Raw genomic sequence first — 16,246 nt, 5'->3', positions numbered from 1 at the left:
ATAAAGTAACCCGGTCCAGGAAAAAGTAAATTTGGATGTAAAAAGGAAACTCTGATGTATTGGCGAGCATTGCAAGTATTGTGGCCTAAGGGATGGTTTAGATTGCGCGGACATCAACCATGGGAAAATCTCTCTCGTCGTGAAAAGGCTTGCGAACGGGCGATGCTTTCTCACAGTCTGAACGGAGCCTGCTGTTTAAGGCCCGTGTCACACACGTCCGGATGGACATGTGTGCAACTTACCTGGGCCAATGAAAAGGTCTGCCAGGCCTTTTTCATGTCACAAAAGGCGGTAGCCACTCCAGCTCGAAGCTGAGTTGGCGGTCCACCTCACGGGCATCAGAACAAGGAGTTCGTCCGAGAGGTCAAGAATGCCCATACCTCGCCAAAGAGTCTCAACTTGCATTTGATTCGCGAAGAGGTCTGACTGCTTGTCTTGTCCGCTGGTACTGTGTGACAAGGGCTCCAGTAGCCCTTGATGTGCCGCCCAAGCTCAGCTAGGTCACTTGTGTCCGCTGCCTCGATGTGACAACGCTTAAGGTCGATTCAAGACACTGACCCCAACCCCAGTGTTCAAGTGTCCAGGGAGGGCCTACGCCTCAACATTAAAAGGCATGGGCCAAGCAGTGGGATCAACGGCTGTTGATCCCCACATGGATCTCGAGGCGAATGTGCATGCACCCCCGCGATTCGAGCACGCGACCTCCTACACGCGAGGCTTATGCTCTATCCATCTCCCCCGCACGGACATTGTGACCACTATGGGAGACTAAGCATAATAAATAAACTCAGACATCATTGCAGTTTTTGTCCGAGTTTACTTTTCAACGATCTAACGGTCCGCGATCTCTCAATATCCGTGTTTCCACTCGTGCGCCGTCGATCCCCTCAGGACTAAGTGGCACGAGCATGGGAGGGTGGGATCTACGACGGAGGCATTGTGGGCCGTAGATCCCAGTGGCGACGCCGAAAGTAATTTAGGGTACCAATTTAGGGTACCCTAGATTACTTTTGGCTGCCGCCCTTTGTGCATACATGTTTTAAGTAAATTAGAGCCCCCACGTTTCACAACGCACGCATGGCGTAGTGGTTAGGGTGTGCGCCTCTCATGGGTGAGGTCACGGGTTCAAAATCCACACCCGCCAAAGTGGGTACCCTATATTACTTTCAAAACTCGGGTACCTTACATTACTTTTGTCCTACAAAAGTAATCTAGGTACCCACATTCCAGATCTACGGCCCTGAGGCCGTCGATTCCATGACCGGACCTTCATTTAATTCTCCTTGCGGTGAGGGAGAGCCTAGCCCTTACATTTAATGTTACGTTGACGAGGAGTTCTTATCGATCACGTCGTATTCATTAATATCTTTAAAGGAGTTGCCAGTGCATGAACCCACACATTCTATTCAATATTGCCAATTTGCCACCTTGCGGAGCCTTTGTGAACTCATGCATTTCAGCTGTTGACTGTGCTCCTGCTCATTGTCTGACGGTACGTGGTTTAAGAACTTACAAGCTCCATATTCAGACGCAGAAGCTCTCTTTTCTTGGACCTCCACCCTGTAAAACATGTGTAACATTGAAGAAATGAGGGAAATATGCGCTCTTTCCTTCGTACTGCAATGTATAGCAAAAGCATCTGTTTGTGGTTGCGCTTAACTCGAGCTTCTTTGTTTCTGAAAGTCTCAGCTGCAATTATGCTTTTGCCTTGAAATTGCTGACAAAAACCTCGTATAACAGCGCTTATGATTTCTTGAGTCTTTGGAATTGATGTGGAAATTGCAGGAGACGGTTTTTTCAGTTTAGCTAGCTGGACCTTCGTTCTTTTTAGCAATGTGCATTGTCCTAAGTAGCTCAATTTGCAGTGCATGGAGCCCCAAGTCAGAAAATTCAATCGACTCTTTACCACTTTGTAGTCTGGTTGTGCTTGATATGGTTATAGCTAGTCCACAATCTGTGTGGCGCTAATGGTTGTTGCTTGTTTGTGTATGCGGGGAAGCTTTCATTGCACACACCTTGGGACTTGAAAATTTGCCCATTTTCCTGTTTTGCCAGAGTGTGGATATGGCAGATTTGACTCGAGTACTCACTGGATCTGAAGAGAACTGGTTGAAGGGCACTGCTGGAGGATCTGGAATTTGTGTTTTTGGTGCTCTATTTAATACAACAATCGGCACACATCATGTCTCTGCTACTGCACAGGAGCTTTTGGAGAGCCATCCCAGCTTGCGTGCGCTGATTGTTGAGAACTCAAAAGGGAAGGCATGCTTTCAGGCTCCGGCCACATGCCCAGCAGCTCGAGAATATGTCGAAAACAGGCCTTGGCCATACGTCGACGAAGCTTGCAAAGATGGCATTTTCATGTTTGATGAAGACCACCTCGACAAACATGGAAGCCTTGCCTTGCATAAGCTTGTTACGGAAGAACTTAATGTCAACTTTCTTAATTCAGAAGGCAAGACTTCTCCACCGCTGCGTGTTTTCTCTGTTCTTGTTTATCACAATTCAAGCAGGCAACAAACTGCAATTCTGCTGAAAGCGCATGGTGCAACACTCGATCAAAAGTCAGTGAACATTGTTGTACAAGAGTTCTTAGCCAGATTGGATATGGCAGTAGAGGGAAAGCTGCATCAATCGTGGAGCATGAAGAGGGAAGAAGGCTTGCCTTCCCCATTTGAGGACCTTATTCCCAAAAGCAAAGCCTCAAAGTGGTTTTTACAGAAAGGGTTCGATGCTTTAGGGTATGCCATTAACTCAAAGAAGTATTCTCTGCTACCATTTCAACCTTCGTTTAGTTCTGGTACAGGGGAAGCTGCATTTCGGACCAGTTTTTTGAGTGCCTCTTTTGGGAAGCAAGGTGAATAAGCTCTCTTTTCATTCTTTCATCGTGTAGCTTTTATTTAGGATTGCCATTGTAGCTCTACAAGTGCTGTTAGTTATAGAGGCTGGCCGAATTAATGCAGGTCGTTCTGTCTTGTGAATACTAATGTAATCAGTATTCTCAAACTTTTATTTGATAAAAATTAGTCATTTTAATTTTTTTGACTTCTCTTTCTCTACTGGTCTGGAAAACTCAGGAACAGCAACATTTTTTGATGTCTGCAAGAAAGAGAATGTGTCATGTGCGGCTGCACTGTCGGCAGCCGTACTGAAGACAGTGGCTGCATTGGAGGAGCTGAAAGAGAAAGGTCACAATGAGTTTTGCCTCACAATGTAAGTACAACCTTGACATATGTGTTAAGGGCACAAGTGGTACTTTTACATCTCAATTGTGGTTTGTGCAATCTCTGAAACTGATGGTGTTTTGGGTCCGAGTTTGTTTGCAGTATAGTGGATTGTAGACCCTTCTCGGAGCCTAAGCTCGCCGAAAACGCTTTGGGAAACTATGTATCGGGTGTACCTGAAGGTGTCAAAGTCAAGCATGGTGTTGATGTTTGGGATTTTGCAAGGCAAATTTTTGCAACCATTGAGAAGGACCTTGGCAAGTCAAAGCAATTATCAGAGTTCTCAGTTCTGTCAATGCTCTATTCTCAGGTGGGTTCATCATGTATTCAAATGTCTTAAGATTCATAACCCATGTTGTTTCGTACTACTGTCTCATGCATTCGGACATGCCTTTTTTGGATATGCAAGGCTTAGAATCCAGTTTTTCTACATTCTGAGACCATTTTTCTGTTTAATATTTGAAGTAGAAAACAAAGAAAGAACCTTCTACAACGCTCCCAAGAAGTAGAGAAAATGAGAATGTCATTTTGAAAAATAAACATGCACTTATTGACCGAGTCAATGAAGGTATGCATTATCATACGAGTAAACGTACCCGGACCTCCCGTCAGACCAAACATCATAACAATGAACTCGTAATGCTGGCATTCGGTTCTAAAGGCTGGAATTAGAGCCGATCTCTTGAGATAGCTTATTCCAGTGTTAGAAGCTTTTAGCTATTGGTGATGTGTTAGTTCAGACAGTAGACTGGACAAAGGAACAGAAATTGAACTGGAATACATCTACTGGAATAAGAACCAGACTAAGTATTGAGAATGATATTCAGATTCAGATTCAGAGTAACTGAGTACAGAGTAAGTATAATTGGAATATACTGCACTGTTGTAATTGGAACTACAGATGAAGGATTACAATGAAGATATGTGGCTTATGAACAAAAGGATGAACAGAGTACAGTCGACAACAACTGCCAATGATTGCTAACCCGAGTACAATTACCAACAAATGCCAACCCGATTACAATGTAATTGGCCCTATTTATATGCCTTGGGTTTACCATGGTAATTACCGTAGTAATTACTGACTGATTCAGTGCTTGTCTCACAGGAGCCGGTTCCCACCTAGTGAAACTGTCTTAGCCGTCTACATCCTTCCCTCCTTTCTTGAATTTTGTCAAGATTCCAAAATTTTTGAAAAGAAAAATTCCCCCGTCTGATTCTTGTTTGAAGAGCAAAATATCCACCGTCTGATTCTGATTCTGGAGACCGGACTTGACCAATGGTAGAGAGCCAGCTGGAAGAGCCAGTGTAGAGCTCTCATCATCTACACAAACTGATATCAACCTTCCAGTTGAGAAGGAAAAGCCTTCGACTGAATTCTGAGATGGAACTACCCAGTATCCTTCCACTGAACCAGCTTCCGTTTACCCTTTGGCTTGGTTGGCGTCCGAGAAGTCCCAGTGCCAGCATTCTCCTTCTGAGTGAGTGTGTAAATGGCCTCCTGCTTAAGTTGATCCCGTCTTTCCGTGGTCATCTCCACTTCATAAGGCGTAAGAGAATGATAGGTTTTGGTGTCAGGATCATAGAGCGTGCGTCTGCCTTTGGTGATTCTAGTTCTGGCCAGTTTGTGACAATGCGAAGCTGTATGGATCCATCCTTCTAGGAGAGGTTGATTGGTTTTGATCCGAGCTTCAAAAAGAATTTCCGCCATCTCTCTATACTGTGGTGCTAGGCCTGGCTTAGCTGCAATATTCTTTTCAGGCAGTTTAGAGGACTCAACAGTAAGATGCAGCAATTGATTGGTGATCTTGGTGAGGTCTCTGATTTGAATCTTCTAGTGACCCATACACAGTCTGATCCTCTGCACCTCCTGTTTCAGCTCTTGAATATCATTGAGTTGGAGAGCGCCATTGAACAGTGTTTGCCAAGTTTTTTATTCCACAGTCGAGCGCTCATACCAATCTTGGAGCTCATCAATAATCTTGAAATATGTAAGGCGATCGACTGGTTCTGGATGTTGAGGGTAAAGTGTTGGAAAAAATCTTAGCAATTTTGTCTCTCTTGCTTGTAAAGCATACAAGAGAACTGGGGAATCAGGCACAAATTCTAAGAAGTTGAGAACAGCTTGGTTCTCTTGCTGCATCATTTTTCTGGTTACTCTCACCAGTTGAAACAGTTTCCGGAGAGCAGTTGCCTGTTCTCCGACTGACATTCTAGTCTTAGGTCCTTTACTGGTGGTGGTCCGATCTTCAAGAATGGCCCGCACCCTATGATCCAAAACTTCTCTAGCAATTTGCATCTGCACCAAAACCTCTTTCAACTGATTCCTCACATCCTTCATACATTTGTATGTTGGCTTGTATCCCAGCAGAAGTTCTAATTCTATAGCCAAAGATCGATAATTTGTAGTAGACTGTCGTTGCCAGTGTGGATTGGTCACTCTCTCTTCAGCAATGATTATCCATTCAGGTACCCTTTTCAGCAGCTGGACTGTGCTGAGATGCGCAGGTAAATGGTAGGTCTCTTGATCATGAAAAGCAACTGATTTCCAGTGCTCCACCATTTCCCTGGCTCCGACATACAGTTGCTGAAAGCGTTCCAGATCAGATAGAAGATCATCCTCCTCCAGATATTGTCGGGTTATGGGAGCCTGCTCTGATGTCTCAATCTCCTGTGTAGTGTGATAAGCTGTAATGAATTCTGCTTATCAGTTGTTGGTCCCTCAGCCATAACTTTACTTTTCCCTTTATCCTCCCTACTGTGCTGGGACTGGTTTGCTGGCGGATTCCCAGTGTTATTGGGTCGTTGTTCTTCTGGCTGTTGATTGCCTGACTTCTGTCTTTCATACTGGTCTGGATGCTCTGACTGTGATTGATTGCCTCCAGTTGGCCCTGTGTCACCAGTACCAGGTCCTGGAGGTGGCGATGGTGGAGAGGCATCATCATCATCATCATTAGTATGCTCTTCGTCTTGGTCATTCTCCTCCTTATCAGCTTCTTCCTTATCTTCTTCCGCTTCTTCAAGGAAATTCTACTGTTCAATATAATCTAGAATGGCTTGATTTGCTAGAGCATTATTATATTCAGCAACTTTGTCCTGCAAGTCACTCTGCATGGTCTTCATAAGAGACTTCAAGTTCTCCAGATCAAAGACAACATTGCCTGATGGATTTAAAATCTCAGTCAAATTATTATAAATATCTTTTTGTGAGGGTAGTCTTCAGAGCTTCATGACGAAGCAGCAAGGAGTTGAAGTCAACTCTCTTCATTCTCAGCATTGTCTCAAACTGATCTGAAGCTCTCTATGCTTCATCCTTTTCTTCCTTCATAATCAGCATAGCAGACTCGGCCCTAGTTAGCTTACTTTCCAATAGCTTAATGGATCTCTCTGAATGAGCTTCAAGTAGCTTGTGGCGTAGATTCTGGTTGTCTCGTGCTTCCTTCAGCTTCTCAATCTGGTCTTCAGCTCCCTTCAATTCAGCTTTAACCTTATTCAATTCATCTTTTGACCCTGCAGCGTCCAGCATCTGTCCCATACAATTGACAATAGTGTTCCATGAGGACTGGATGAGGATTGAACATCCATCATTGATTGTTGCTGGGTCAGAATCAGTGGGCTCATACACTGTAACAGGAGCCATATAGGGTAAGGCAGTATAATGAGATTTTTGTAGAAAGAGACGTCCTTTAAGTGGATGGATCTGCAGCTGCTGCAACCTGTCCTTCTTCATCAGGTGTAGAGCTTCTTCATTGTTTGGGATAGAGACGCCACCCAGTAGGGTTGGAGGTGCTGACCTTTGCCCTTATCCAACTGTTCTGCTGACTTTTCAGAGGTAGTTGCTTTTGCTTGAACTTTGCCAGTACCAGTAGTGACTGTAATTTGTCCTACTGACTGGTTGACTTCAGTGGTTTGAGCAGATTGTTTGTCAGTCTGGCTAACTAGAGTTTTTTTAGTAGTCACTGTCTTGACTTGACTCTCCATCTGCTTCAGGAAAGCACTACTCTTCGTCAATGTCGTCCTCGGTTTCTTTGAGTTGCCAGATTCATCTTGGGTAGCCTTCCTTTTCAGACCAGTCGGAGTGGTCTGACTGTTCGTGGCTTCTTCGGTCGAAGAAAAATCAATATTTTTTGATAGTGGAAATGGCTTCTCACTCCAAGCCATTCTTACCTGGTCATGAGCTTCTGGAGCTGTTGCCGAATATAAAAATTGCCAAACATACCAAGCTTTAAATACACTCTGGGATTTCAACTTGGCAGTTTGTTGAAACACATTATGTGACAAGATCTGACAAAGGTTGATAGAAACCTTTGAATCCAATGTCTTTGCTAGCAGCATAGTGAAAACCTTCTCTGACACATATGTTGGATTATTCTTAAGACTGACAGCTTCAGCTACAAACCTATAAGCAGCGGAAGCTTCCAGTCCGGCCACTAGAATCCCTTGACCATTGGCTTTTCTTTTTCGCTTGGCAGCATCATCCTCCTTCAAGACTGTGTTGATCTGCTGTGGAGTTGCCACAGACGGTTTGGGCTCATTTGGCATACGAAATGCAAAAGCTATGTTGTCTGGTGTGGCAGACACCTTTTTGTCATATACCATAGCACTGCCATCTTCAGCATTGAAAGAGTCAAGAACTTGCTTGATGATGGCTGTGTCAAAAGCAATTCTTGTGGCTTGCAGAACCACCCGTAAATCCCACAGTTATAGCAAAGCCATAGCTTGGTCAGTGAACACGTAACGCTGAATCTTGCTGTGAGGGATGAGGGTAAGGCTTGCCTTTGCAGCAGTGACAATAGCTTGGGTTTCATTGAGAGATTCCTGCATCTGTTCTGAACGTTTCCTCCTACCCATACACTGTGAAGATGATGAAACATGTGAGGAAGAGGAAGACTTACTTGATGCTTCAAAGCCGTACCCAGGTGTTGCTGGCAAAGCAAGACGACAGTCCACTGTCTCCTCAGAAGACGAAGTCTGCGGCTGTAGCGAAGATACCTCAGAGCTTGGCGATGGCAAATGGACAACAGGAGGGAATCGTTGCGCAGGAGATTTGTGAGGAAAAATGCCGACTCTCCTTACTGTTATACGCGTTCGCGTCATAAAAGCTCCACCACTTGCCGTTCCTAGACTTTTGTGCGTCGTTGTTGTCGTGGCAGACATGCATTGGACAAGACTTTTATCCATCCTTGAAATGATCATTACTGGAGTGCCATCTGACCGTTGGACGCTTAAAAATCGAAAACTGTGTTCCCACTGATACTCGGTTGGGCCCCAGTCTGGCGTGATCACACTGGTACTGGTCCTGGTACCAGTCTGGCTTGGTCCTACTGGCACCGGTTCTAAAACTGGAACTGGCTGCACATGAAAAAGCCCAAAAATATCTGATTCAGGTATCTCTTGATCTTCAGTTCCCAGCTCCCTAGTACCTTGTTCCTGGCCAGGCTCTCTAACTTCGGAATAGTAGAGCTTGATCTTCGTGCCATTATACACCCTTGGCAGCAGTAATTTAGATAAATTTTTCAATCTTACCGTGCCATTGGAGAAAACCCAGTCTACTTCAAATAGTCCTGTCCAGGCAATCTTCAGGTGTGGCTTCTTAGGACCCAATCTAGACTGATAGAGGAGCACTAGCTCCCCCTTCTGAAATTCTCGGACCTTAATTCTGCGATCATGCCAGTGCTTCCTTCGTTACTGAACAATCTCTTGTTCAAGCATAGCCCGTTGCTTGAGTTCATCTAATTGCATAAGCTCATCCAGGCGCTTTTTCAGATTGTGGTTGAAGTCTAACCCATATTTCATAGCCATTCTCAGACTTGGGATAACAAACTCCATAGGAACAACAGCTTCAGTGCCATACACCGTTCTGAATGGTGTCAACCTTGTAGTGACCTTGTAAGCTGTCCTATACGCCCTTAAAGCAGTCTGGAGCTTCAAATCCCACTGGTCTGGCTTCTTCTTCACAACCTTAGTGAGAATAGTTTTAATTGTCTTGTTACTACTTTTAGCCTGTCCATTGTATCTGGGATAATAAGGGGTAGATTTCCGATGCTTGACTGAAAGCATATCCAGTAGAATCTCCATGGTGTCATTGATAAAATGTGTCCCTTGGTCCGACACAATCTCCACAGGACATCCATAGCGACAGACAATATTCTCAAATAGAAACCTTGCAATTGACTTGGTTGTGTTGTCAGGAAGAGCCTTAGCTTCAACCCACTTAATGACATAGCAAGTAGCCATCACTATGTACTTGTTCTTTCTGGGGATAACCTTCTTAAAAGGTCCCATAAAATCTAAGCCCCATTTCATGAAAACACCCAGTGGTTGTACTGGCATTAAAGGAGTCATGTCTGCAACTGTAGGCCTACCCATTCTTTGGCATATGTCACAAGTTTTGCAAAAACTTTTAACATCAGCTATCAATGTTTGCCACCATAAACCAACTTGCAGAATCTTCTTATAAGTAACCTCATTGGAAAAATGTCCACCAGATTCGTCATTATGTGCCTCTGAGATGACTTGCATTCTCCCTTCCATAGGCACACAACGTCGAAGAAGACCATCAACACCTAATCGATAAAGTGAACCCCCGATGATAGTAAACTTCAAGCTCTTGATGACCAAAGCCTTCTTCTGGTTCTGCTTCCAGTCATCTGGAAAAGCACCTTGAGAAAGAAACTGATAAACATCATACCATTCAGGGTCAACTGATTCTCCTGCTTCCAGCGGAATAATTCAGCATCCACTGGTTCGTCCCTCAAGGATGTTTCTGAATAACCCTCTGTACTTCTGGATAGAAAATCAGCTCCACAGTGATTCTTGCCAGGCTTATGAAAAATTCGAAATTCAAACTCCATGAGAAACATCATCCACCGTATAAGCCTGCCTTGAATAATGACTTTATTAATCAAGAACAAAAGAGCCTGATGATCCACATAGAAATGAAATAGTTTGCCTAGCAGGTAATGCCTGAACTTTGTAACACTGAAAACCATTCCTAGGGCTTCTCGTTCAGTGGTCGTATAACCTTGTTCAGCCTGATTGTATCTGCGAATGACAAAATAAACAGGATAATCAGTCCTTCCATCTGGCTGCGCCAATATCGCCCCCATTGCCAGTCCCGAAGCGTCCACATGTACATGGAAAATAACATCCCAGTTTGGTTGCATGAGGACTGGTTTACTGAAATGACCTTTTTCAGGTTGTGAAAGCTTTCCTCACACTCAGTTGTCCAATTGAACTTACTGGTCTTCTTTGTGAGCTCATATAATGGTACTGCTTGAGAGGCAAACTTATGCACAAACCTTCTATAGAAATTAATATAACCCAAGAAAAAGCTTAACTTAGATGCATTTCTGGGTGCTTTGGCTTGTTGAACACAGTGGATTTTATCGTTGGCCATTTCTATTCCATTACGGGATACTACATGTCCCAGTAGCTGTCCCTTCCAGACTAGGAAAACGGATTTAAATGGATTCAGATAATTCCGCTTTTCCTGACAGCGTTTGAAAATCATTTCTAGGAGTAGTAAGTGCTGTTCCTCATCTAAGTATACAATAAAATTATCCATGAAAATGGCGAGGAACCGATGAAGGAACTCATTGAACATTTCCATCATACACCGCTGAAAAGTAGCTGTTGCATTGCACAGCCCGAAAGGCATCACCAGATACATGAAAGCTCCCCACTCTGTGATGAAAGTGGTCTTCGCTTTATCCTCAGGAGCAATCTGTAACTGGTTGTAGCCATTGTAACCGTCCATAAAACTATACATTTCGTATCTTGCAATCTCATCAAGCAACATGTCAGTAAAAGGCAATGGAAATGGATCTTTGATAGTTTGGGCATTGAGTTTCCTATAGTCAACACAGACTCTCAATTTCCCATTCTTCTTGGGAACTGCTACTATGGAAAACAACCAATCGCTACTGGCCACTTCTGTGATGAACCCAGCCTTGAGAAGATTGTCAATCTCCTCCTTGACCTTCTTACAGTCTTATTGGATGAGCATCTGGCTTCAACGGTATCCTGTGTTGGCATACTTCGGGATCCACCCCTTTCAGGTCTGTGTGTTCCCATGCAAATACGTCTTTGTAGTTCTGGAACATCCTGCGTGCCTTTTCCTTCATTGTAGGATCTAGATGCTTATTAACCTTGATCATCCTAGGACTATCGTAAGAGCCTAGGTTCTATTCTTCAACTTCTTGGTCGTCTGGAAGCAACCAATTAGGCCCACCTCCTTTTCTCTTGGTCGATTCCTCAACATAATCCCAAGATGGCCCGTTAAGTTCTGAATCAGCATTCTGATTCACTGTGTGCTCTCCAGAATGCACTGGCTCCTCTGCCATGCCTGTTTCAGCTGATTCCTCCAGCCTCCCAGTTAACTGAACTGATCTTTCTCCTGTATTGATTTCAGTAAACTGATCTGGGAATTGCTTTTTCTGCTTGTCGACCTGCTCTTTATTCAGTAAAACCGCATTCAAGTCAATTTCTGCTAGAGGAAATATGTTCAGAGCTGCTAACATTCATTCGATCTTCTTTGCCTTGTACTTCTGACATAATTCCTTAGGCCTCAGCTCTTTTCTCCAGCTCCTAGTATTGTTCGTCTGGATCTGAATTCTGCCGCTGGTCCCTTGTATGGTTAGGGTTTGATTTGCATAGTCGTGAATAGCATGTGCTGTTCTCAACCATGGGCACCCTAGCAGCATCCCATATGCCCCTTGCACATCAAGAACTAGGAAGCTGGCTTTAAATTTTTCCTTGCCTACTCTTATTTACATATTTTCAATCATGTTAGTAGCTTGTACTACTCTATGATATGCCATTCTCACTTTAAATGGTGTTGGCTTTAGATTTGTGATGCCTATCCTCTGCTGGAGATGTACTCCCATTATATTGACTCCTGCTCCTCCATTCAAGATAACACTTGAAAGTGGTTCCCATTGCTTTTGAACCTTGTAATCCACCTGAATGAGCGGTACTTCATCATCTCGGACAGTCGTCATATCAACTGTTCTGGCCTCCTCTTCAGCTTTCCTTCGCTGTCTGATGAATTGCGCCACTTCAGGCAAGGTTCTTCTGATATCTTCCAACTCCACAGTAAGCTTCTGAATTCTATCACAGATCTTAACATGGATTTCTTCCTTCTCCTGATCAGATTGGTTGTCGGAGGTCGAAGAACTGGTCGTATCTTCACAATGCCATTCCTCCCTTGCAATGCTTCCAGTTCTTCTATCAACTCCCAATTCTCCAATCATTCCTTGTATCGCAGCCAGCATGGTCTCAGGTATGCCAGGCTTTGACTGATCTTTCTCAGTATATTGGGTTGGTATCTTCTGAATGACTCGGGCTTCATAACTTTCTGGCTGCTCTGGTAGCTTCTTGGCTAAATCCTCCGTGATTTTCGTCGCTAGTTCTCTCTGCTCTTGCCATTCATCTACCACCTTCTCTTTACCCTTGGCCTTCCTTACCTCTCTCTGTTGAGCCCATTTGCTGCTTTCAGTAGTGACTGGCTTTTTTGGAGCATCTTGGAATTTCTTCAATTACCACTCCTTTTCTCCGTGTTACTGTCCGTACTGGAACTGACTCTGGTGCCTTTGCCTCAGTAGCAGCAAGTGCAGGTGTGTCTGGAGTCTGGACATTGAGCCGCGAAATGCCCATACTTTCCATAAGTATAGCAATTCAAACTCCGGCTTTGGAAGCTACCACGCCCTCGGTCTCGGCCAGTACTCGCTTGGTATTTGCCGCGCCCTGGACTAGTACCACTGGTACTTGGTTTCTCCTCCTAAGAGGCTTTGGCGGGTTCTACTCTTACTGGTTCAGTATATGCTACTACTGACAGGTCTTTGCACTTCTTGAAACAATGAATCCTGATACCACAATTATTCCATGAATGGCCAAAGGCCTTATAGTAAGTACACTGTGGGCACTCCTTGGAAACATGGTCCTTGGATTTGCATTTTGAACACCAAGTCTCCATTTTTCTAACTGGTTGTTTGGTATGGCTAATCTCAGCAATCTGCCTAACCATCTCTTCAATCTTCTTAGTCCAGGACCCCTTTTTTGACTTATCCTTGGACCGCTCATTAGAGCTACTTTTAGAACTACTGGACACTTCGTTGGAATCAGAGTTCTCAGCAGAAGAACTACTGCTACTGGATCTTCTCTTTTTATGGCTCTTTTCCTTCTTGGCCTGTTGTTCCAGCTTCAGTGTCCGCTGCACCAGATCATTGAATTTCTTCGTTGGTGTTGGTACCTCCTGCTATCTAAGCTTCTTGCTTCGAAAGCCATTCAGGAACCATGCACGCAGTGGATGGCGGTTCCTGCAACTGCCTTGTCAGCTCCTTGATTTTCTCCACATAGCTTCGGATTGACAGATTCCTCTGCTTGATCTTATCCAGTTCACAAAGAATATCTTCATCACCTCTGTTGTTGGAATACTCTAGTTTGAAGGCTTTAAGTAGTTTGTTATAGGATCTAAGCTGACAAGCGGGGTAATGGTAGTACCACTTTCTCGTTGTCTCCTTCAAGGTTTGCGAAAAGTAATCACCCTAGTCATCCTCATCAATATTCTTTAGCTCTGCATACTGCTCAAAAGCTTAGATGTGAACATCCGGATCATCCTTCTTACCCCCTTTGAATATTGGAAAAGAGATTTTCAGTGAGGATGTCTAATCATGCCGATTATCCCCGGTCTTGCCGCTTCTCTTCTTAGAGTCTGAACGGCGCTTTGGAGTCTTCTTACAATTGTCAGTATCTGCATCCCAATCAATATCTGTTTCTGTCTCTGTGTCAGAGTCCTCTCTGGCCTATCTATTGGAAGTGTGGCGACTGCCTTTACTCCCTTTGGTACCCTCATCCCCCTGCCTGGACCGAGAACTTTTGGCCTTTCGTGCTTCCCTTTCTGTCCGTCTGCGTCTAGAGTGACTGGAATGCTGTGAGTCTTGCGTCTCATCAGCTTGACTATGCTCCTCATGAGCCTCAGTGTCAGTCACCCTCTCATGCTTAGGGTCAGATTCTCTTCCCGACTTCTCAGGAATAGGATCAACATGGATGGTTGATTTTCGGCCACGATTGGTTTTGGGTGCCATTACTGTAGCTGAGAACTTCTAACTGGGAGAAGAGTGTTTCAGTCAACGAGCTTCAGCTCTAGCCACCGTGATCGCCAAAATGGAATTGGAGCTGATCTCTTGAGATAGTTAATTCCAGTGTTAGAAGCTTTTAGCTACTGGTGATGTATTAGTTTAGACAGTAGACTGGACAAAGGAACAGAAACTGAGCTGGAATACATCTACTGGAATAAGAACCAGACTAAGTACTGAGAATGATATTCAGATTCAGATTCAGAGTAACTGAGTACAGAGTAGGTATGTTCCAAATTGGAATTACAGATGAAGGATGACAATGAAGATGATGTGGTTTATGAACAAAAGGATGAACAGAGTACAGCCAACAACAACTGCCAATGATTGCTAACCCGAGTACAATTGCCAACAAATGCCAACCCGATTACAATGTAATGGGTCCTATTTATATGCCTTGGGTTTACGATGGTAATTACTGTAGTAATTACTGATTGATTCATTGCCTGTCTCATAGGAGCCGGTTCCCACCTAGTGAAACTGTCTCAACCGTCTACAAAGGCGGTCTTGTAGATGTTTCTTTTTGCGATTCTTACCTAGTCAAAAACACGATAGCCTCATTGAGACGCTCCAAAATGTATGCGATACAAGACATAGAAAACTTGTTTGTGACCATCATCTTATTGAGGCCCTATAATCCACACATAATGGCGACGAGTATCTTTCTTGTGAACAAAAAGAATTGGAGGAGCAAAAGAACTTACACTGCAACGCATAAAACCCCTATCCAACAACTCACCTAGCTGGCGGTCTAGCTCCTCTTTGTTCAAACGATACGGAAACTTACTTATAGGTTGTGCTCTGTCTCCTAGGTTGATGACATGGTCCTTAGGCGCGGAGAGTCCACTATGTAAAAACTACATATAGCACATTCGAACAAGAGCTATTTAAAGAATCCCTTACCTACTTATCTTCAAGTATTATATGTATTCCTCATGTATGCATCTTTGTATAAAAACTAGCCCTTCTGTATGAAGACTTTCACTTTTTGAATTACAAAACCCTTAACGTAAGTACATTTTTTAACAAATGTACCTAATTATAAAACTTTTTTTTTGGTTCACACGCTATCTTACATACATCTGAGTGGACTCCCCGGGTCCTTAGGTTGCTCGAGAGGGAGTGCAGGGAAAATATCATCCTGGAGAAACAAATGCTCAAATTTTTCAAACAACTCACCATACGTGTCAAAAATAGCCAAGTTCCTTGTTGTTGGGTTGAGATAAATGACCGTTGCTTGGACTCCTTGAGTAGCTCTCTTTTAGCCTGGACATGAGAGAAAAGAGGGAGAGAGGGAATGCTGTCCTCCCCTTGAATGAGGACTGACTGCGACGCATTATCATCGATGAGAAGTGTAAACTTCTTCCAATTGATAATGGACTTGAACACGCGAAACCACTTAATGTCCAAAATGATATTATATCTTGCAAGATTAGAGACTACAAAACGATGAGTAATTTGGGTTTACTGAATTTTCAATTTAATATCATTATATTCTTGAGGGATCGGAACATCCATGCCTTCAGAGAACCCTTGCACTAGAAGGGTGGGGATAAGAGAAGTCTGAAGACGTGCACGTCTCACTAGAGATTCACTTATGATATCATGAGAACTTTTAGAATCAAACAAAACAATGACCCTTTGACCATTTACATGTTCATAACATTTTATGAGTTCATTCTTATTCTCTTCAAAAGACCCCCCTTGCTTAGCTTCTTGCTTTACCATATTCACAATATTCACTTGAGGGGTAGAGCAAGAAGTTGACGTAGTAGAGGATTCCTTTTTAGATTCTTAGGATACTCTTTTTCATGTAACCTACGACATGAAAATGGAAACTCCTACTTTCCTTTGCATACAATGTCTGTTTTTCTCTACTTGATT

General features: G+C 43.6%; 1 protein-coding gene across 3 annotated transcripts in view; it reads left to right on the top strand.

Moving 5' to 3' along the window:
* The first annotated feature begins 1,335 nt into the window (after window positions 1-1,335).
* Window positions 1,336-16,246, top strand: part of LOC147423337 (uncharacterized) — a 35,909-nt gene continuing 20,998 nt past the window's right edge. For 2 of the 3 annotated variants that reach the window (XM_086502166.1, XM_086502168.1), the window contains exons 1-4: window positions 1,336-1,492; window positions 2,056-2,857; window positions 3,078-3,213; window positions 3,327-3,534. In XM_086502166.1, coding sequence (XP_086358292.1) covers window positions 1,388-1,492; window positions 2,056-2,857; window positions 3,078-3,213; window positions 3,327-3,534 — 1,251 coding nt within the window. In that variant the 5' untranslated portion in view covers window positions 1,336-1,387. The other variant, XM_086502167.1, reaches the window with a different exon arrangement.

This window comes from Adiantum capillus-veneris, chromosome 26 (assembly GCF_014529385.1).
Source record: "Adiantum capillus-veneris isolate H3 chromosome 26, ASM1452938v2, whole genome shotgun sequence".
NCBI lineage: Eukaryota > Viridiplantae > Streptophyta > Polypodiopsida > Polypodiales > Pteridaceae > Adiantum > Adiantum capillus-veneris.
This window is presented reverse-complemented; position numbering and strand designations above follow the sequence as displayed.